The following is a 23,549-nucleotide window of genomic DNA, read 5'->3' as shown; positions in this document are numbered from 1 at the left end:
GCGGAGAAGGAGAGCGAGGCTCATGAGAACCAATAAAATGTTCTTCAGTGCAGCTGATGTCATGTGAATTACGACTGCTGGAAACACTGAGGTCATTCTTCGGTTTCCGCTGCCAAATCCTGGTAGTCACACATTTTTTTTCCACAAAGCTCGTGCTGTGCATTTACTGTACAGCATGGTGTTGGCAGGCGGTTCCTTTTTTCTTCTTTCTTACAGCAGGGTTCATGGTGGACACTAAAGAAGGAATCCGGAGTTTCAGTCAGTGACTACAACGCAGAGAAAACCCAAGTGACAGCAGCCACGGTAAAAGCCGATTGACACATTTTCGCAAGAGAATCCCTTGACAGTCACTCAAACTTGCAGGCTTAATCTTACAAAATAGCGGTGTGTGCGTGTGTGTGTCTGCGTGTGTGTGCGTGTGTGTGCGTGTGTGTGCGTGTGTGTGCGTGTGTGTGTGTGCGTGCGCGCGCGCGCGCATGTGCACTTGTGTGGCTGCCTTTTGACAAATTTCATTGACTAAATACCCTGGCAGCTCTGTGACTGACCACGAACCTCCATTGAATGAGTCTCTGGGTAAAGTTAGAGACTGAGTAGCTTGCTAATCTCTCTCTGCTCCACTGATCTTCACTCTCTAGTGATTCCTGATTATTTCGGCCCACGTGCCACACGGGCATCTCCGCTCGGTGACGGGATCCAGATTGGACTCTGGGTTTTTGGCACTGTGACTGGCTTTGAGGCTCAGGGGATGATCACTGGCATATTTGAGGTCAATCAGGCCAACTCTCACCCCTTCCACTGCTGTTGGTGATCCCCCTCGGGAGTTTATTGGAATGAGATTTCTTTCTTTGACCTCGTCAGCTGTGAGCGAGCTGCGCTGACGATGAGGTCCGAGAGTTTCAGTCGAGCAAAGACAGTGCACACAAAGGATCTATTTAATCCAACACAGGGGGGAGCGGGTCCAAGTGTAGAGGAACGCGAGAGGCATTTGAGCATGTAACTCTGTATGTGTGTGTTACATTACCCATAAACCCCTCTGGCAGCCAGCCAGCCAGTGGGACCTCCATCAGATCCCACTGGCCATCGTGGGAACATTCCTGACGCAGCATTATTCCATAATTCCCACCATGTGTGGGTTCTCCCGAGCAGAGTGGCTCGCCTGCACGGGCCGCGGAGAATCCCCCCGAGGAGCGGAGATCAGCTCCTTGTAATCGCAACCAGACATCGCCGTGTGCCAGCAGTAGCCTGTGATGATACTGGACGGTCGGTTCAACAACAACCTTCACAACAACCGTGAGGTAAAATCATGTTGTTTGTTTGGCTTTGGTACAAAGACGCGCTTATCACGGGACCAAGAGGCACTTTGGCTCCTGGAGACGTTGAGTGCACTTCATAACACAACTGGAGTCCACGTGAGTCACTGAGCGAAATAACCCGGTGTTCCCCAGATGACGTCATGTCTGTATCCGATGCTCAAAATTAGAATTTGACATTCACAACTATTGAGGTGATTTTCTATCAAACTGGCCAAGAGGTCAGACATCACGCCAGGACGCAAAGTTTCACATCTCGCCTTGATCAATACTAATGCGCCTTTCCCAGCGAGGAACGGCTTTGTGGAGAACCCTCAATCAGCTGACTGATGGTTTCCCTCAATGCCTTCCCAGAGGAAACGCTCAGGGTCACCGCTCAGGCCTTATCTTGTTCTGAGACCAGACTAAGATGCTGTTGGGTGTTTCTGATCGATACGTCTCTCTGGCTCCAGCCATTGTAGTACACATCATGAGTGAATTAGGAGAGTGTATCGCCTTTGTGTCGTGAATCAGAGGTCACCGTCAGATTAGAGCACTGAATAAAATAAATAATGGAAGTGCCAAAGCCTAAAGAGGGGACAAAAAGAAACCAAGACCTTACTTGTGTTTTTTGGTGTTTATTAAACCGTAACATCTCTTTCTAGAATCCTGGTAAATGAATGAGACCATTAACGTGAGGTCCAGTTGCTCTTTTAATGAGGCGGACACGTGTGACTAAGGGACATAAAGCACACCGGTCTGCCCCGCTGATGTAGTGCGTCATCCTGAGTAACAAAGACACTGTACATATGCTTGTGTGACTTGTCATGTGGTTGTGTAAAACCCTGATTATAAACTAGTCCATCACGCTAAATTCCCATCACAGAAAGCACTTCTCACAGGGTTATTAGTAGAGGTCACATATTTGGGATTGGGCTACTCCAACATGCACTGTACGGTGCTTTTAGCTCTGCCCGCTTACTCATTTGATGTACTTCCCCTGACAACAGTCCCGTCTTTCTTTTCCTGCTCTGACATCATCACCCCTGCTCGTACAGTGCCCTTCCCTCCTTCCCACTTCCTGCCCGGACAGGAAAGGAGCTGCCCCAAAGGATTACTGTTAGTGGGAGAGAGTGTGGGTGGACAAGGACACACCTGTGTCCACCACATTGGACCCTGTGTTTCCCCCGTGGTCTGTTGTTGAAGTGGGGCACTGATCTCGGCCACATAAAGTCTATTGAAACGAAGTGTAGGTAGGGCAGTGATACACAGCGCACCTTTTTTGGGCAGTTGTGTGTTTTCAAAGTGTCCAAAGAGTCGCCTCAGTGTCCAGTAATAAGGGGCGATATTGTTTCCAGGGCGTCTTGCTCTATATAGTTTAATGCACAAGCTTCATAAATGCATTAAATTCTCATCCCCATGCAAAGATGCGAGCGGCATTGTTGTCTTTTGTTAACACAATCCTTGTTAGATTCACACACGTATAAGTGTGGTGTGTCAGGTGAGACAAGAGCATACTTTTGCCATTTTTTTATTCCAGAATTTAAAGCGAAAAAGTGTGTCATGTCTGGCATTTGTCGCTCCCTTTTTTAAAGGATTTCTTTCCCTCTTTGATCACAAGTCGCTAACGTTTGTCTGTGCATGTGCCGCTGGCGTGCCTTTGTCCTCGGCATCGGAGCAGCTGCCCCCCCCCCCCCCCCCCCCCTCCGCCTCCGGCCCCTGTGCTGTTGTGACTGGAGCGTCTGTGTTCCCTGCAGCTGCACGGATCCGTGTGTCACCGCCACACCTGCTCAATGGCCTTGTGTTGACTGAGTGATATCACACGTGAACCATGTGCAAATTACACCAAGGAGATGATGACGATGATGGGGGAGGGGGTGACCCGTAATCCGAGAAGGCAATTGTGTGTGTGTGTGTGTGTGTGTGTGTTTTTGACACGCGTTTGGATGGCGAGCACGAGAAGTTTGGACCACAGGTCTGTTTGCTGTGAAAACATACGCGTGCGCACTCTTGGAACCAAGAATAGGGGCCACATGCTGTGGCTGAACAACAGTTGGTGTGTAGAGAAAAACATTTGAAATGAAAGAACAGCTGAAGCCAGTGGGATGTGCTTCCCAGTAGGCAGCCACAACATCAGCTGCCTGCCACACACACGCGCACGCGCAGTAAATACACACTGTGACCAAATCATAGCAATGAAATTTCCCGGCCAGCTCAGCATGTTCAAACCTACACCCAGCAGGCTGTGTGATATTACTCTCTACGACCAGACTGCGACTCAGCGTCCATTGTTTTGGATGAAATAAGGTTCGGCTGTCATGAGTCGCCACTGACGAGCTGATGATTCGTTGTGATGTTTAAACGCCCGCTCAGCATTGTTGAGGCCGATGAGTCACAGTGTTTTGAAGAGTTTTGACATAGGTTTTGGATTTCGGCTCCGACTCTTGTTGAGAAATGATTAGCCTTTAGTGGTTCGCCTGCTCGTGAAGTTGGCTGCGTGTGTGGGTGTGACGGGCTCCGTCGTGGAATAAAGACGGCCTCCGCGGGCTCAAATGTCACGTTCTTAATCCCTCGCAGTAATGACGCCGGCGGTTTATAGTGGAGGAAGAATCGCGCTTGATTGCTTTCAGAGCTCTGCGATAAGTGTCTCTTCTGGCTGTGCGTGTCGTTTTTTGTCTGTGCCTAGTTAAGTCTCCCGCACAAGCACACTCCAGAGTTAATCCTCTGCATTCTTGTGACAGTGAAATCGGTCTGCCTCCCTCTCGCTGTCGGCTGCCAGGTCCTTTCTCCCGCAGTGCAGGGAGAACAAACGATCTATAAGTTTGGAATTTCACCAGCTAATGGCCCTGGATGGCGGGACCAAAGCAAAGATTGTGTTTTAGTCACAAAAATAGACGCTTAATCAGATCTGATAGATTTTCTTTTTCCTTTTTCTTGTCTCATTTCCAGAGGATAAAAGCCCCGACACTGAGTGGAGTGGTGGTTTCGTCTGACCTTTGACCTCAGTGGGAAGGAGAGAAAGCCACTTCAGAGGTAAGAGTTCCTGTAAACTGGAGTGAGTTAATGGTGGTTGCTACTTTCTGTGGGTAATAACCTCTGAGCAGAGGGGAATAAGGAAAAGCAGTATTGACGCTGCTGCCAGTAAGCTTTGCAATACTCGTCCGCAAATGCCACAGAGACTCTTATTTTGACAAGCTGCTGCAGCAAGCTGCCGGGGAAGTTATATTTAAGGTGGTCTCAAAATGCTGGCTTTATTCGCAGCCCCTCTGACATGCATGCTGCTCAAAGCAGCTATCGTCTGTCGTCTCACTGCCACAGTAGACGGTGTGGATTTGTGTGTTTGTTGTAACAAAGAAGAGGTAAATCCCCCCCCCCCCCCCTTCCCTTTAAAAACCTTCGTCAGAGGGCCTTGTACATCAAAGCAAAATGAAAGAGAAGTCGACCCTCTGAGGATCTTGTCTGGGGAGAGTCTTCCTCGCCGAAGGAGATAATTCCTGACTAAAGTGGATCCATGTGAGGTCGAATGTGGTCGGTTACAACGAGCTGCTCCCTTACAGTGAGCCTTTATTCTCTCACTATCACAGATCTGCGTTGAATTTGCAACTCAGAGGCTCAGTGTTTCCACTTGTATTTACACAAGGGATGGCAACCGAGTCATTTTCTAGAGTGCAGTCTTGGCTGTGTGACTCCGGCAATATCAAATGCACACATGGTGCACACACATCAATTTCTTTTTTTTTTTTACTGTTAATATTTCTGCCTTTCTGTCACATTTGATGCCAAGATCTCACAAATCAGACATTGGAAGAATAAAAGTGCATCATAACTGCTATAAAGAGTTACGACTTAAGTGGTACAGGGCAGAACAACAGAGTGCAGAAGAGTCGGAGCAAAAGCAGCAGCTGGATGAACAGAAGCTGAGCCTCTCGACAAATGAAACTGCTTCCTGGGTGGCATTTCACATGATATTTAGTTAATTGTTGTTTTGGAAAACAAGCCAATTCCAAGGTTCTGGAGGCAGTCTGGTTACGTGTGTGTGTGTGTGTGTGTGTGTGTGTGTGTGTGTGTGTGTGTGTGTGTGTGTGTGTGTGTGTGTGTGTACATATATACACACGCATCCATGGAGTAAAAGATGAATCTACCCTTTCCTGATTAATTACCACGAGGTATGACTTCCATATTGTGGTGGGAAATGAATATAGTTTCCTTATTCATATAAGTTTAAAACCATTGATTGTCAGTTGAAATAATGCACATCTGGACTAGAGTATTTAAATGTGTATGAACGGTGATGTGTAAAAACAAAAAGCCCAGCGGTGCAGATGTGGAAGGGAAGCCGGGTATTAAACTGGGACCCCAGCAGCGGTGATGGAGCCCAAAGCTGAGAGGAGGAAGCCCGCACCCCTGGACTTTAACTGTGCCAGGAAGTCAGGATGCTTGTGTGTCAGAGAGGTTTATGGCCGTGTGTGTGTGTGTGTGGAGGGGAGGTAGGGGGGGCGCGGGTGTCTCTGTCAGTGTCATGTGGATGTGCGTGCTGTCTTCGGCGCTCAGCCGTCGGTATTATTCAACATGTACACGCGAGGGCCACGGCTGATATGCCATCGTTCTTTACGCGATGCGGTTGTCACAGCGACCGTCTCAATCAGACAGTTCGTCCTTGAAACGATCTCCCCCGGCTGTTACTGAAAATACTCAAGTTGTAACCACGAAGACCTTTAGGGAAATAAAAGAAACTACTTGTGAATGTGTGTGCAATCCGAAATCCAAAAGATGGCAACAATGGCACGGCAGGAATGCTGGAGGTGGCGTCCGTTTGGACGAGAAACACAAACCACCACTCGGGACAGTTGCCTTGAATTCAGATAACAAGAACCTTTTCATCAGTAGCCAATCAGTGGCCAGCTGCAGGGGCGAGCGAAAGGGGGGGGGTAGGAAACGTAGTACGCTAACAGAAGACGACATTCCCAGCTGCTGGCGGCATGTGTGCAGGCGTCTGTGCATTTCTCTCTGCCTATAGGTGCAGCATGCTGGCGTTTTGCAGTATGAATGTGTTGTTCAATGGATATATCCCTCCGTGTGTGTGTCTGTGTGTGGTTTTGGGCATGTGTTGCTTGTGTGTTACTACTGTGCTTTGTATTCCCTAACAGGTGGCAGATGTAAACCTCCTGTTTTGCTCAAGCAAGCAACTAAAGCATGATGGAAGTTGTTCACCTCATAATGATTTTATTGAACTACATTATATGGGAGGGCTATGAAACATCATTTAGAGTATATATATATATATATATATATATATATATATATATATATATATATATATATATATATATATATATATATATATATTATACAGCTGGGAAGTACAGAACAAATTGAATGTAATAACATTAAATAATCAAGGTCCCTACAAGTTTTCCATCATACCTTCATATTTGGAAACAGGTATTTAACCACATTGCATGTGGTATTTAAAAGGTTTCAAAATGAACTATGTGAGCCTTGCAGAAACCCTGCTCAGCGGTCTTTGGCGACCATGTTTCCAGTGCCACAGATACAACCACGACCCATTTATCTATATCCGTTACAGCAGGTTCATAAGGTCCCACACATTGAGCGTCACTAAGAAACTACACGTGAAAACACAAAGTGGGAGATTTACTTTACAGCAATGCAGCTTTTTCTGCCTGTGTGCTACACCAGAGTAGTGGGTCTTATCTTTTCTAAAGAGCATTTAATGTCTGGCTACTTCTGTTTGTCTGCTGCTGCAGTGCTGCATCATGTTTAAAACTGTGCCAGCCCACTGCAGCAGACCACCTGAGCATGTATGCGTGTGCACATTTTGTAGGTGTGTGGATGTAACCCAATCTCCCGAGGGCAGGGACAAGACTATTGATTTCACATTTAGACTGCTGCCCTGAAGGGGAACAGGAAGGCTGACACAACCTCGGTTGGCGTGTCTGTGTGAAAGGGAGAGTGTGGGGAGGGGGGTACTGCAGGAAACGGGGACGGAGAGACACAAATAAGACGAGAACAGACGCATGTACACTCGTGTGCCGCTTGATTTGTAGCCTGGAATTTACCTTGACATTTACATTACAGCGTGTGTCAGTTATTGCATGAAGATCCAGCCCGAGTTCACGCGAAGCCCCGTCGAAGCTGCGCGTCGTCGGCCTGCGTCGACGCGGAGATGTGCATGAGTGTTGCCATGGCGATCGCTGCTCGAATAGATGCCGGGCAGCCGAAAGTTTGGCTCGCTCCGATGCTGCCGCCCACCACTGTGACCAAGCATTTTCACACTTCCCTCTCTTCCCTCGTCTCAGGTTTGCCTGCCCTCTCTCTCTCTCTCTCTCCCTCTCGCTCGCTCGCTCGCTCTCTCTCTCTCTCTCGCCCCCTCCGACTCGCTCTCCATCTGTCCACCTCTGACATTCTCCTCATCTTTCTCCTCTCTGTCCCTCTGTCCCCCATCCCTTCCTCTGCTCCTCCTTCCTAATTGGCTGTATAAGCCAGAGTGTCTCACTGTGTCGCGCTGTGCTTCAGTGAGCTTGTGTGTTTTGTGGTTGTGTGTGTGTGTGTGTTTGTATGCGAGTTCCTCCTGTCGGTCTTGCTTGACTAATGATACTGAAGCAGTTGTTTTGGCCATCAGGGCCTCCCCTTTATTCACCATCTAATAGCCGGCTCCCTCCATTATTGCACCTATTCATCATCCCCCCCCCCCCCCCCCGGCCTATTACTTATCTGGTCTCTCTTTCCCCATCACCCCTTCCCCTTTTTTATGTTTGCCTTTCTGATTTTATAGGACTGGATTGTCTCGACATTGGTGCACATTTTCATTTGAGAAGACGACACTCCACATCCACTGCGTATGATCCTCTCTCTAATTAAAACCTACAATCTCCTTGTCACGCGCTTGATCCTTTTGAACCTTTTAAGGCTGCATCCACCCAACATGTCTCATCCTTCGAGAGGATGCATGCACACAGTGTTATGTCATTCTTAGAGTCAGACATCAGTGGTCACTACAGGTCAGTGGACCACACCCGGTTTTACTTTGGACAGTAGCCGACGAGCCGCTCCCTCGTTCAGAGAGTTATTTTACTGGTGCTGCTAGCTCCAGCTTTCCACCACATTGACTCTTTTAACGAATGTTTGACCCAGTGACGTCTGTTTCGGGTCTCCTTTGCTCCTCTCCCGGTGTCCCATCTGTGCATGAAGGGGGTGAACCAAGGGATGGAGAAGTAAGCAATTAACCACAGACTGCGCCTGGAAATAACCATTACTTCATGCTCGCACATTTACAATGAGAACGCTTCGTGTCTCATCAGCTCGGAAACATTTTGATAGCACCAATAAAGGCTTTGCTCGCTCCTGACGGATGCTTTCTTCTGGCTGTCTAGACACACACACACACACACACACACCTTTTTAAAAGGTTTCACTGTGACACAGGATGGCATAACGATATCGCAACACTCCAGTGTGCGTGTGTTTTATGGCTATGATGACAATCAGACACATGTTGTGTGAAAGGTGATTCACAGTCTGTCAGGCTGGAGGCCCCGCTCGGACCAGATGATTGGCTCACATGAGAAAGGGAGAAGGGAAGAGGTTTAATGTATACGTTTTTGTTTTATGTTATGCTCGGGGGGGATATTACCATATGTTCAAATGTTACTTTATTTGAAAAGCATGTAGTTTATGTTTCGTTTAACAGTTTTCAAATTGGCTGCAGAACATCTCGGCTCGCATTTGCTGGATTGAAACCAAGAAGTTAGTCACCAGGGAATTTACATGGAAATATTTGTGCTTCTATTTGCATATCTTTTATACACAACCGCACTGGGACGCACAGCAGCTTTGCTATTTAAATATATCGTGTAGCTAGGTTGTGCCTGCTAGTTTCTCATTAAAAACAGCCCTTCAATGACACATAATCACACCACTTCTCCTCAAAATCATGCTTGCCGTTTCTCACACATTTCCCCCGGCAGCATTTAGAACATTGGAGGGCCACACATTGTTGTCAGGATGGCTGACTGGAGCTATCTCGAGCCACAAGTTTGCTAAATGTTTTACTTGTCCACTCTATTTGAGCTTAGTCTGCGTTTTGCCCCCGTGGTCTCGGTGTGAGCGTTTGTGTCCGACTGAACTCTCAAGGATTCCCACTCTGCATTTGCAGCCGAGCTCCGTGGCGCTCAGAAGAGTTCACCGAGTTTCTGTAATTTGCCAAGCTGTTTTTCTAGCCCCGTGCCCAGTCCTTACCCGCTCCCTTTCTTCTCAAATTTGGCTTGCCTTCGTGTGATTATATGATGTGTTGAGAATATTTTAAGAACAAAGGTGTTAGACATTTGCCTCCAGTTATTTCTGTGCTAATAATTTGAGAGGAAAAAGCCGTGAGGACACAGTGGCTTTGGAAATTTGTGTGTCATTCCGTTTGTTTGTTTATTTATTTTTTAAGAGAGCCAAAGGGCTGATGCTCGCTTTCATTAACCTCCACAGTTCTCATTGCATCATTACAACACTAACTCACAGTATTGAGGGTTTGGTTCAAAAATAGTCTATTTGGAAGTGCTGGATGGAAACTGCTGCGCGGTCGTCATCGCAGCAGGAGTATCTGGCCACAATAATGTTGACACAGCTACGGTCATGTTCCATGCCCCAGCCCTCCTATTTCCTGTGTCATTGAAATATGAAAGGCTTTTATTTGTAACTTAAATGTTGGAAGCAATTCATTGTTTGAATGTCTGGGAACAGAGCAGGTGGTGCTGAAACGGGCAGTGAATGGCTTTGCTATTATAGTGGGGATCTGCTTTTTTTCAGTTTTTTCATAGATTGTATAGATTTAATTAGTGGTTTCACAAAAAGTAATTCTATTCGGTCCAATAAAAAGGATTTATATGAACATTATAGAGACAAACAGAATATTAATTTGACTGTTTCCAAGAATTACCAATGTCTTGAAACCTTTAACTGGGATACATATCTTTTATTAAACTGAAGAAACTGTATTAAACAAGGGACAAACTACCAAAATCATCAGGAGTATATTTCAAGCTAGTGACTAGTATAAGAACAACCTCATCGGACCTATGATGTCATGTTGCACTCTGCCTGTCACACCCTAATACTTGTGTTTCTTTCTTGCTGGCTGTTTTCCTTGGCCCCTCTCCTTCTCTCCTTCTTTCTGGATCTTGTTTTTGGGTCGTGGGTTGCAATCCAGGGTCTCCAACTGGACGTTTTTCTTTAAGAGAAGTTTGTATAGTCTATTGGTGCTTCGAACTTGCCAGAAACATAAAGCCTAATTCTTATGAACATGCAGAAGGGATCCCAGTTGTCTCAGAGTTGTTCGTTAGTAGTTCGGAGTAGGAACTATTGAAAAACTACTCTTTGTTCACCGACTTAGCATCGAGTCTTCATACCGCTCCCTTTTCCAATCCTCTTGACACTCTGATATGAGCAACTTAGTCTAAAGATAGACATGTCCTCCTCCTTCAGCTCTTCATCCTCCTCAGCACCGGGTGCTTTGCTGCTCTTTCTCTGAGATTTAGAGCGATCCGATTTCCCAGAACACACTTTTCATCTTCCCTTCATTCCTCATCTGTTGGTGCTGCAGCATCAGCGAGAACTGCAAGTGTTTTACAGAGAAGAGGAACAAGCTTGCAGGGGGAGACTCCACTGGGCAGACCATTTGACCTTTAACCTCTCACCCTGGACCTATGAGCCGCCCAACCCTCTCAGGACACAGATGAGGGCAGGTCATGCTCAGACGAGAAAGAGGGGCCAAGGCTGTTTGCTTTGTGATGATGCCGCTAGGAGTGCATATGCACGCACAAACACACACAGAGCTTCCTCCCGTCTCTCTCAGGCCATGCTCCATAAGCTTAAAAGCAGGGCCTCAGGTGGTAATTCACTTAAATCTGCAGCATCGTCTGCAAGTGAGGCGATGATTCCATTAGACTGACAGCTGCAGAGCTATTTTCAAAGTGCTCTTTGTTTTTGAGTGTGTGCATTATTTGTATTCTTCTTTTTTTTTGCACATTGATTATGTACCTACAGCATGTGTATATTTCTGTGTGTGCAACTATGTGTGTTGTGAACCATTGTGAAAGCCTGCAGGCTTATTGCAGCTGTTTTTAAAGTGTCCTGCCGTTCCATTCGTTTCTTGATTGAGCATTTCCATGTGAAAGTCCCTCAGAATATTGGCAAATGCAATCCAAGCTCATTTGATTTGAGCCATTTCCTCTTCCTGTCTGCCTCTGGCCAGCCGTGATGTCACGCCTTAACGCGAGGACACTCAACTCTTTTCCAACCGAGAGATTCCCAAATGGATGTGACACATTTGAGGGTAGACACATTGACAAATGGTTAATTGGTGGTGATATGGCTCCATGTAAATGAATTGATGGCAAACTGTTGTATACTTCCGTCATTTTCCGGTAAACCATGAGGTCGTCCTAAAGGGAGCGGTCCCTCCTGTCCCCAATAACTGGCACAGATGAACCGAAGGACAGCTGGTGTTTCCTGCCAAGAAACAGGCCAAGAGGGAAATTAGGAATTCTGCACATCCTGGCCATTTCCTGTGACTCTCACACTGTGCATGGATATTATTACACTTACACACACACACACACACACACACACACACACACACACACACACACACACACACACACACACACACACACACACACAGTGGACTTGTTGTTGAAATACTCTATCTTTCACGACAAGATGACAAGTCTATGTGTGTTTGATATGCTCGCCAAAACAGGAAACTATCCATCATCAACACTGTAATGCACTTGCATGTACACTCTCTCACACACACACACACACACACACACACACACACAGCAGAGGCAGCTGTAGTAATTTTGTTCAAGCACTGCATACAGGGACTTATGGGAGCAGAACACGTGTGCAGTCTGGAATGTGACCGCTTCTGAAACAAGCGCCCCTCGACTCCTGTGTGCGTGTTTGTTTGTGTGTGTGTGTGTGTGTGTGTGTGTGTGTGTGTGTGTGTGTGTGTGTGTGTGTGTGTGTGTGTGTGTGCGTTCAGCTGACCGATTTTCAATGCTGTTGCTATCATATTCCTGTTTGCTTTGCCAAACGCAGCAGGTTTTATTGCCTCTCACCTACTGCCTGTTTTTATTACCTGCTTCTATCGCCTCCTCACAACAAAGCATGACTTTTTGATCGCTCTCGAGCACTCTGTGGACCCACAAAGGGTAAGACACGCACAGAAAAACACACACCTACATTAAGCCGCACACACGCACGCATTTTGCTGGATCAAACGTGGGGTCGTCAGAGGGGTTAATCCCGCTGTGGTGCGGTCCCGACTGGTGCCTAACGCCATACAGCGTTGTTAGCAAGAGGGGATGACGTCCCCTGAAAACATCAATGGGGTTACCTGGGAATATTCCATCCTATTGCTCAGTTTCCGGGGGAACTGGACTGTACCACGACGGGGGCTCTCTTCAGGGGACGAGTCCCTCCTCAAGTCTGACTTAGTTTGACTATCCATGCATCCCAGCTGGGACTCCTCCTCTGCTCCACAATGTTTTCCTTCCACTTGTAGTCGGAAAAAAATTCCCCATGAATGTACTCTGGCATTCATGTGTGTTTTTTTCATCCCGCAGGTTAGGTAATATCAGATTATTTAAACAGTTTGACAGCCCAGCTGACCTAGAAATGATATGAAGGATGGGGGAGGGACATCAGCAGTTGTTGATGCTACTTATTGTTAAACACTGTAGCATGGACTCATGTCTCTGCACTGTCTCTGAGGTTTTATCTGTTATTCCGTATTTCCTTGATTGTCATGTTTTGATTTAGTGCTTTGTCTCCTGAAAAGTGTCCTTGTATACACTGCAAAGGGGTGGGTCGTATGCTGTTGTCGCTTCTATTCATGCTATTTTCTTTCAGCACAGTCTCATTAGGTTAGACAGTGTCGTGTTCTCATGTCGTTGAATATCAATATTAAGATGCTTTTCGGAAAGCCATCCACAGTTCTGTGGCATTACTGGATTTGAGCTGCTGAAACAGAGTCAACCGGCCACATGACCGCATGTTGCAGTTCACGCCACTTCCCTTTGTGTCCAGCAGAGGGAGCTCTGTCCTTTCCTTTGACACAACACAGATGGGCTCTCCAGCCCGCTGCCCCAAACAGCCATTAACAACCACCTGCCATTGATGTTAAGTGTGCTGTGATTGATATATTCTTGTGTAGTGTTTTCACTGCAGGTTTATAGATCCCAAAAGAGCTGAGTACGTCAATTTAGGTGATTATTGGATGGCGCTCTGCTCCTCCCGCCCTCCATCCAGCATCCCTCTCTTTTGGCTCCTGAGCTGGCAGCGGCGGTGTTGGGTGTGTCCGCGGTGAACGGCACAGAAAAGACGCCACGGTGCACTACACCGATCAGACAGACTGCACCGGGTGCCCGCTAGGGGTTCATGAGCAGTTGTCATGGTAACAGGCAGTGAGGTTGGCATGAGCTGAGCTGAAGGTTTTTTATTTTTTTTTATCCCTTCTTTAGATCCTTCCTGCTATGTGGGTTTCATCTGATGGGGTGTGGAATTGGATACATGTGTGTAATCATCCGTGTGTGTGTGTATGTGTGTGTATGTGTAGATGGAGCAGGTATCGGACGACGAGCTGGACCATGGCGCGGAGGAGGACAGCGATAAGGAGGACCAGGACCTGGACAAGATGTTTGGAGCTTGGCTTGGAGAGCTGGACAAGCTGACACAGGTTAACGCACACACACACACACACACACACACACACACACACACACACACACACACACACACACTCAGAGGGCGTTTGGTTCTCTAGATAAAGACTCACACAGGTAGAGGAGCAGGGAGAAATGGGCTGTATCCATAGCAACCTTAACACTGCTAATCCTGTCTCCCTTTCCTGTATCCTAGCAACTCCCCTCCCACCACCACTTTGTATTGTGTGTGTATTTCAGTCTGTGTGTGTGTGTGTGTTTGTGTGCGCGCGCAAGTACACACTAGCAGGCAGACATGGTTGCTTAGATCTTGTGCTTTGGCTGTGATGTCAGAATGTGTGTGTTTTTTGCATATGTGCTCATGCTTTGTGTGTGTGTGCTCTGTAGAGTCTGGATGATGGCAGGCCTCAGAAGCCACTGCAGAAGCCTCCTCTCAGGCAGGAGACGAACATGGCCAACTTCTCCTACCGCTTCTCAATGTATAACATAAACGGTGAGTCTTCACTCATCTGATCCAGATCCCCCGACCCCGCAAAAAAAAGCACAGATGAAATAAATCATGAAACCCCTCCCCCTTCTCTGTGCTCCCTGCAGAGGCGTTGAACCAGGGCGACACAGTGGACCTGGATGCCCTGATGGCTGACCTGTGCACCATTGAACAGGAGCTCAATACCATTTCTAAACCCAACGCGTCGTCTCGCGGCCAGAACAAAGGCCAGCAGCGGGCCCCCGGGGGCCGCAGTGCCAGCACCAAGCACACAGGCACCAGTGGAGGGGGAAGCAGCGGAGGTAGTCCTGTGACATAATTTGCATTTACAATAGTGCTTTATGTTGTCATTTAGCGACAATAGAAATCATTACTTCACCCCAAAAAATGTATGGAATCATTGTAAGCAAATAGTGTGTCCGCCAAACTCTTTTACATAATGCCCCACTTTGGCTTGGATGGTGTTTGTTGGACTCGCTCACTCAAAGGAGTAAAACAGGAAGATGTCACTCATCTTCTGGTGCTGAAGAATCTGATAAAAAGCTCTTCATGTTTTTCCTTTTTTACTAAGGCGATAGACAAAAACAAACGCATGCAGAGTAATGATATAGTAGAGGAAAGCGGGGACAATTAGCAGCATCCTGTTTGCAACAGGGACATGTAGTCTTTCGCAAAGACAAGCCACAACTTTACCACACTGGTACCATAGAAATGCAACCAGTTGTTTTTATTGTCTCATTTTGTTTTTAGTAATCCTAAAAGTGTTTTACTAACAACCTCACCTAGTTGTAATATAGGCAAATGTATTAATTATGAAAAAGAACCATCAATGAACCACACATCTAGTAGAAAGCGGTCCCTCCTGAGCTGGTCTTGAAATCCCAACAGGGAGCGCCAGTAGCAGCACCCGGGCGTCGCCGGCCAACACGGTGCGCGGCGGCAGCCTCAACACCCGCCCCGCGGCCGCCAACATCTCCCTGGATGACATCACCTCTCAGCTGGAGAAGGCCTCGCTCAGCATGGATGAAGCGGCACGCCAGACATCTTCCTCTTCTTCCTCCTCCTCCTCCTCTTTCTCCTCCACCACGCTCCGGCGGCCCTCTTCGGGGTCGTCCGGCGGCGGGCAGCACAGGAGGACGGGCTCGGTGGGCGCGGTCAGCGAGCAGGAAGCGCCGTCCCAGCGGTCCAGCGTAAATTCGGCGTGTGCCTCAGCGTCCAGCATGGACTCCCTGGACATTGATAAAGTGATGACAGGTGGAGAGGTGGAGGGCCAGAGCAGCCCGAGCACACAAGGACAGAACCAGACCAGCACAGAGGTACGGCTGCTACTGAAATACACACAGACACACACACACCGAGGATATCCAAGAGGTAGACATAGTATTATGAGCTCATGACAAAGTGTGCGGGAGCCGCCGTGTGAAAGAGTGCGTGCACATTTCCCCACGTAATCGCAAGGACAGCTCTCATCCTGCATGCTTGACCACACACAGCATGACGTTTGCAAGAAACTGCATGTTCAGAGTCAATCCACAATACAGACGTGTATTGTGCGTCTGACGGCGTGTTGATGAACACATTGTAATCTCCTGTAAGGCTCGCTTAAGTGTGGATTACACTGTTAACTTCCTGAATTCTTTCGCTCACTCACCAAGCTTCTTGGCTCTGTAACAAAAGTAGAATATGCTCTAAAGTTTAACCTGTTTCAGAGACAAACATCTGAGCTAATATACTAAAACAGATGCTATGTTTAGGGGAAAAGGTGACAGAGAGGTAGTATTTCAGTTCAGAAGAAACAGCGAGCATGCATGTCCCATGTCCCCCTGCATGTCATCATGTTATCTGTGTTTGCATCCTTTCCTATACCTGTGGTCTCTATCCACGCACACACCTTGCCTGCACCTCCTGATATTCCCAGCATGTCACACTGCGACGGGCCAGACGGCAGCTTGACTTCACCTCACGAGAGGGTGAAGTGGATCGGGCCACTGTAAGTGTGTGTTTGTGTCTGTGTGAGCATGCATGTGTGCATGCATGCATTTTAGGCCCATGTAAAGCTGCAGGTAAACACACAATATTTTAGTTTCAACCAACTATGTCAATGAATCCCATGCAGTGTGCATGCACATGTCAGTATAAAAGTGTGAACGAGGGATTGTGTGTCTATTAAATTAGCTGTAGACAGTATATGACAGATTCACACACTCCAACCTGTTGTAGTCATGTTTGTTTTGTGCATATATCTACAGTGCTTCTCACAGTCATTGCCTCCTCACCCACAGCTGCAGCTAATGACAACCACCACTGCTGAGCGCTCCGTTTATGGAACCTTCCTCTCGCTTCCACGCTTCTTTCATACAAAAAGATCACAACACCTGCGATTAATAAGCCTCCGAGAATCATCCGGCACTGACTTCTTTTATATTTTGTCTGTTCCTCCTCTTTATCCTCTCTTCACCCAAGCACTCCTATCTGGACCGAGAAACCTCGCTCATTCTGAAAAGCATAGCAGGAAAGCCTTCTCACCTCCTGACCAAGGTGACTTCCTCATACACTCGCTTCTTTGTTTTGTTTTTTTCTCTCGTGTATATGTTTGTGTGAGTGTGTGTGTGTGTGTGTGTGTGTGTGTGTGTGTGTGTGTGTGTGTGTGTGTGTGTGTGTGTGTGCGCACGCACTGCTCCTCTCTTCTGCTTTGCATGGAAAAATCCAACAGCTGCTGGAAATCCGAACCAAACTTATTTATTTCTCTTAATTAAAAGAACTGGCAGCTGATGTCAGGCTTTCTGAGCTGCACTGTCTCCAGCTGCGAGGGCTGCCAAACGGTAATCTTGGAAATGTAGGCATGCACAGAAGAAGAGTAACGAATGAGGCAAGTTGAGGAAGGAAGTAATGAACATCTAACAGGGTGATGGTATCTGTGCATCTGAATGGATTTTCCCCTTGCATCATTTTGCAGCCTTTACCATTCTCACTCACTGTTTCATGCTTATAGATTGAATACACTTGATATTTTTGTCCTACTTGCTTCCACATTTTTCTTTCACTGGCATGTGATCTTTTGTCTCAGTTTTCCGTCATTTTCCTTCATTCTCCATGTAGCTACCTCTTTGATTTGCACTGTTTATGAATTTATTGATGGAGCTACAGCGATAAATTGAGTATTTTCAGAAATGGAGCATCTCTGGATTTTTGACTCGTTTTTCAGACAAAACAAGACATGTAAAGTAAATCTTTACTCTGCCAAACAGAAATATTTTTAGTTAGTGTCCTCACTCTTTTTTTTTGCTACTTTCTGACATTTATGGTCTAAAGGACCCGTGGTTAGTTGCAGCGCTGTATTTAATTTCAACACCATGCGTCTCTTTGTGCTCCACTGTTTAAAACACAGAATCTCTCACATCTGTTAATCCATCATGTGTCGGCCCGCCAAAGTTCCCAATCCCTCTCGACGCTGACTGTAAACATCTTGGCAGCAGTTCTGCAGCGATTGCAGTCGTTTGCAGCCCTCGGCTCCCGTGCAAAGCTCATGCCGATCAGATGTGTGCAGATTTGTGGTTCAAAGTTGGCAGCTGCTGATTGTGATTTATTCTGCCATCGCTACACGACACATAGCCAAGTGCAAAGATTGAATACACCAAGAGCATTTGCTGAATTTGAGACAAACCACAAAGCGCGAGTCAACGTAGGGGGTCATCCAAGGGGCTGGAAAACTCTGGAGAATTTTTTTTGATTATTTTCGGCACTCTTTTCACAACTTCAAAACAGCAGACAGCCTTGTCCTCTTCATGTGAGGCTAAACTGAAATCGCTCCATTAGCGGCCATTGGCTTTGCGGATTTCTCTCCAAAACCCTTCCAGTTATTTCCACCCATTTGAATGTAATGGATGCCAAAAATGAAGCTGACTGACTCTCGCGGTGATATCCACATAATTCATCCTCCCTGAAATTGGAGGGTGGATAACTTTTTCCCTTTCTATTACAAAACGATGGTATCTCGGCTGTAGACTTGTGACACATCGACTCTCGGTGTCTAAATGCAGAAAACATTTGAATGGAGAGGATGTATTGCCTGTGGCGTACAGACTGTGATGGAGTTTGTGTTAGTGTTCCACTTTTCACCGGAGAGAGAGGGAGCCGCGGTCGCCCCGGACTCACAAACTCTCTCCCCCAGTCCTTGCGCGCAAATCAGAATACTGAATGAGCGTGGGCTGTTTGGGAACAAGCGGGGAGAGAGTGGAGAGACATCAAAGGGACGGTGCCAAGATTTCTTTTTCTTTTTTTTGTGTGTGTTAATGCCAGGCAGAACAGCGTTTTAAAGTTGGCTCTGGTGTGGCTGAGTGTGAAAGTGGAAGGGGAAAACGCCCGTGGAATAGGAATCAGATTAATGTCTAATAAAAAAGCAGGGTGTAGGTGTCATGTGGGGACAAAATAATGGAGGGGGGACAGAGTTAGGCTGACAATTATGGAGCTAAACCTACAGTGTGACACAGATTGACTCTGGACTGTAATCTCCACAGCCCCCGTGACCTCTCCTCCCTCGCCGTTTCTCTCACTCACGCTCACACTTGGCTGACTAAAAGCCTGCCACTGTGTGTTGGCCAAACATAGTGTTGGCTTTATTGCATGAATGTGCATGTGCCCTGGAGCTGTTCATGTGGAAAAGGCAGTCTGGGTCAAGGAGGAGGGGGTGGTCTTAAGATAAGAGGCTGGGGAGAGAGGCTGTTAAGACTCCTCAACCCTTCTTCTGTACACACACACTTGAAATATTCGACACCTTCAGCGACTCATTCACCCAAATTCTACTCTCCGTTGTTGTCACTATGGTTTAGCTGCAAGGGCCAGTGTCGGTCACGGTCTGCCCGCTCGTATTGATTGGCTAAAGGGTAGAGGGTCCTGCGGTAGGGGGCAGGCTGGTTGGCCACCCCCTCGGTCTACTATTTTTGTGGGGATTATGCTCCATTGATTGGGCACGCTCCCAAACCCCTGCTTCAGTTATAAAGAGAGAGCGAGTGTAAGAGGGTGATTGAGACAGGGGGGAGAGAGAAAGAGAGGAGGGGTGGAAGCAGGAAGACTGAGTTGGAGGGTAGAAGGGTAGAAGGGGGAGGGGCATCCTCTTCCCGACTGTCTCATTTGGGGGTTTTAGTCAAGTTGTGCTCATCTCAGGGTGTGCATGTCTGCGTGTCAGTGGACCTGCGTCTCGCTTTGAGTGATGGGAGATGTGGATGCACGGCTGAGTTTCACCCACTAAGGACTGTTGTGGAGTAAGTTTTTACACGCCAGTAGCTGACTGAAAGGTGGCAAGCGGACAAAAAAAAAGGCATGTTTTTTTTTCCTTTTAATGTAAAGACAAGAGAGAGAGAAATTGTCTTTTTTTAAATTTTGTATCATTCATTATGGACGAATCTGGATTAATATTCTTTTAATTTTTTGCCCTTGAATTCCGAATATGATCTTTGCATGAGATCATTGTGTCTTTGAGTGGAGGGCATAAAGGCTTTCTGAACTGATCCTACACTCATCCGCAGCCTCGCGCCCTTCGGGGATCTTCTACTATTGTTTCCCTTCTGCTGTATAGCGAGATCAAAGGAACCCTCTGCAGCTCCATATGAATCCAATATGGAGCCATAGACTGCAAATGGAGCGCCATATTTGAGGGAACACTGGACCAATGTCCCGATAGCGGCGATTTTAGCAACGCGTTTTAGTCGATCAAATAGTCACACGCGAGTAATAACACGGCACAAAAACACACACGTGGAAGCATACGCAACCTGCGGAATGGAGGTGATGGCATCTTGTTGGAGGGGACAGGTAAGCAACCCAAGGCATGGAAAAATTGGATTTCGTTTTGCCCATGACACCATGCGCCATCATGCCAAAGGCTTTGTGCGTTTAAATGGTTTAGAAGGCTGCTTACTATTTAATGAAGTTGTGTGTGCGCATGATGTCTTGTTCTTACCAGAGGATGAATTAGAAGACATGGGTAAAGAAGATGAGGCAAGGCTTTGAAATCGGAGAGCGCTGTTGGGTTTTTGTCAGGGTTTATATGTGTGTGTGGTTGTGTTGTTGTTCTAATAATCACCATTTTGACCATGCTCCTCCATGTCCATCCAGGAGGAACAAGCTGCCAAATTGAAGGCAGAGAAGATCAGAGTCGCCCTGGAAAAGATCAAGGAGGCACAGGTCAAAAAGGTAGGGCCACCTCTTTCCTTTGTACACACTCTCGCTCCCGGACTCAGTTTAATTTAAAAATAATCGTTCTGACTCGTGCAATAAATTGCTGTCTGGTCGTGTTCACTGCGCGCTGCGTTCTCTTTGTGAACTTCATTCATGGCGAAGCGCAGAGAAAAATAGGTCATTGCGGTGTTTGATTATGTGTGTGTATCTGCCGGGGAGGGAGCAAGACATCAGAAGCGGGCTTCAGGAAAACCAGCGCTGCAGGACAATGCAGACGCATTCCACACAAATCGTCTCATTCACCACGTCCAACCAAACAAGGGCTGGTTTTCGGTGAACATCGGGGCGCGATGAAAGCCACGGCGCGTCCATGTCTCCATTGGGAAGTCCGTATGCGACTCCATAGGCAGGCCATTTTAATGTTTTTACACCAGTGTCTCCACCAGTGAATGAATTGTTTCTGTGAATGAGAGCAACATAATGGTGTCCTTTTGACATGCAATGAATAGTTGAGACCCAACAGTGTTCCGGCGAGCGGGGCTCGACTTCACTGCCAAGTGGATACGATATGACAAGATAAAGAGCGCTGGTACAGTCGGCACATCAAGAAAAACACCCTCGGCCAGCGAAGGAGAATGCTGCGATGTGCTGAATTATTAGTAATATGGCTGTCAGCAGTCTACACAGCCGGCTTTGACTCACAATTTACTGTGTTTTGGATTCATGACATGGAAGTGGTTTGATTGCGTCTGGATAGACGGTTCTGGATTCTTGCTTTTTTTTTGGTTTGATTCAACGATTTTTCTCTGCCGTACTAGAGTTTTGGGTTTTAGATTTTTAGGGGGTCCCTCCTGGGAGAAATGTAGGTCAGACTCCCTGTGTCTTTGTCTCGCAGCACACTCTGCAATCTCATTGGTCCAAGTATCCCTTCGATCAACTGTACCTACCCTGTGATTGGATGTCAGGGTCCCCGGTGGGAGGGGGGGCGAACAGGGGGGTCAAGGAATTGAGGGAGCTTTATTCCGTTTCACACCAGGACAAGTCTTATGTCCGATGCGATTGTGTTGGGCTGGATTTGGCACGCGTTTGTCTCGGTCAGATTAGTTTAAGCTTGCTCGTTATGGAGGGCTTTTTATTGCCTATGGATGCAAAACTTTCAGATTATTAGATTTTAGTCATTAGTGGTTGTATATGCGTCGATACATTGTGACTGTAGTAACCCCACAAATAGTTTTGAAGTATTAGAACAAGCTTTGTAAGCACATGACCACGCTACAAGCAGATTCTGTAGCTTACTATGAGAACATGTGCCTTTTAAAATGTATTTATTGCAAATTGTTCCAAGAAAAGAGTAATTATATGAACTTTAAGGGTTATTGTTTCCTTTTAGCTTTCTGCTAAGTGATTATAGACAATCGTCCATTTGTTCCCAAAAATTCTTGCATGTATTCTTGAAAATGACAAAAACAACTTTTTTTTAAACTAGTCTTTTTAAAGTAGTCTTTTAACTGCCAATAGGGTCATTTCATCCCATAGGATTTGAATATGCACCTATTTAAGATTTACTTCAAATGAAGATGCCATTTTGACTTTTGCCCCATCTTTTTGCATTGTGTTGCACAACAAGTCTGATCTTCAGTGATCACTCTCCTTTCTCCTCCTCTTCCTCAGCTGGTCATCAGGGTCCACATGTCGGACGAGAGCTCCAAGACCATGATGGTGGACGAGCGGCAGACGGTCAGGCAGGTGCTGGACAGCCTGCTGGACAAGTCGCACTGTGGCTACAGCCCCGACTGGTCTCTCGTGGAAACCATCAATGAGCTACAGATGGGTAAGAGAAATAAACATTGTTTATGGCTTGCCTTCGTCTGCACTGTTGACATATGGATAAGAGGCATTTACTCTAACATGTATATTATTATTATAATTATTATTATCTGTGACTAAAAATAGTCACTGCGTGTGACCTCGGGCTTACCGTTAAAGGCTCCGCCCCAACCAAAAAACAGAAATCTCTAGTGGTAGGAAATTAAGTGAGTGTCAGCAAAAACATTGCACACCTTGCATCTTGTCTTCATTACTCTCTCTTGTCTCTCATCCCTCTTTCAGAGCGTATTTTCGAGGATCATGAGAACTTGGTGGAGAATCTATTAAACTGGACCCGGGACAGCCACAACAAGCTCATGTTCATCGAACGCATTGAGAAATATGCTCTCTTCAAGAACCCTCAGGTGACCATTACACAAACACTCACACACACACACTCAGAGGAGAGAGGACCAATCATCTTATCAACATCCTGCTCTGCATTCAAGTGTATGCATGCTGACAGAATATGCCGTACACACAAACCATTGTTTATGCATGCTGAGTGCCGGCACAGACCAGAGAGCCTGAGAGTGAACAGGGGAGTGTGTTTGTGGAGGAGAGCTGGAAGTAGGTCAAAGCTCTAAAGCGAGTAAAGGTGAATAATTTATTTAACATAAGATAAGGTGAGCCACCGACTTTACACTTCCCCCTTCCTCCCCTCACTGTTCCTCTCGATCATCTCCAGAACTACTTGCTGGGGCGGAAGGAGACATCCGAAATGGCTGACAGGAATAAAGAGGCTTTACTAGAGGTGAGCTTATGTATGAGCACAAACTTTCCTGTCGTTTCCGACACATCGGGAGGATTTCTAACGTTGACATCAATTCCTGTGCGTCGGTCAGGAGTGCTTCTGTGGCGGCTCGGTGTCGGTGCCAGAGATCGAGGGCATCTTGTGGCTGAAAGAGGACGGGAAGAAGTCGTGGAAGAAACGCTACTTCCTCCTCAGAGCTTCGGGGATCTACTACGTTCCCAAAGGCAAAGCCAAGGTCA

At 46.8% G+C, this 23,549-nt stretch overlaps 1 protein-coding gene across 4 annotated transcripts in view; it reads left to right on the top strand.

Moving 5' to 3' along the window:
• The window catches only part of raph1b (Ras association (RalGDS/AF-6) and pleckstrin homology domains 1b), a 35,850-nt gene that overhangs the window by 5,847 nt on the left and 6,454 nt on the right, over positions 1-23,549 (top strand). The window contains exons 2-12 of one of the 4 annotated variants that reach the window (XM_068590376.1): positions 4,239-4,322; positions 13,921-14,040; positions 14,414-14,519; positions 14,621-14,815; positions 15,402-15,829; positions 16,977-17,051; positions 20,628-20,705; positions 22,362-22,521; positions 22,800-22,921; positions 23,245-23,310; positions 23,402-23,545. In XM_068590376.1, coding sequence (XP_068446477.1) covers positions 13,921-14,040; positions 14,414-14,519; positions 14,621-14,815; positions 15,402-15,829; positions 16,977-17,051; positions 20,628-20,705; positions 22,362-22,521; positions 22,800-22,921; positions 23,245-23,310; positions 23,402-23,545 — 1,494 coding nt within the window. In that variant the 5' untranslated portion in view covers positions 4,239-4,322. The other 3 variants (XM_068590377.1, XM_068590378.1, XM_068590379.1) reach the window with 3 other exon arrangements.

Source organism: Clinocottus analis, unplaced genomic scaffold (assembly GCF_023055335.1).
Source record: "Clinocottus analis isolate CAN_PGR_092001 unplaced genomic scaffold, fCliAna1.0.p SCAF_24, whole genome shotgun sequence".
In the NCBI taxonomy this organism is placed as follows: Eukaryota; Metazoa; Chordata; class Actinopteri; order Perciformes; family Cottidae; genus Clinocottus; species Clinocottus analis.
This window is presented reverse-complemented; position numbering and strand designations above follow the sequence as displayed.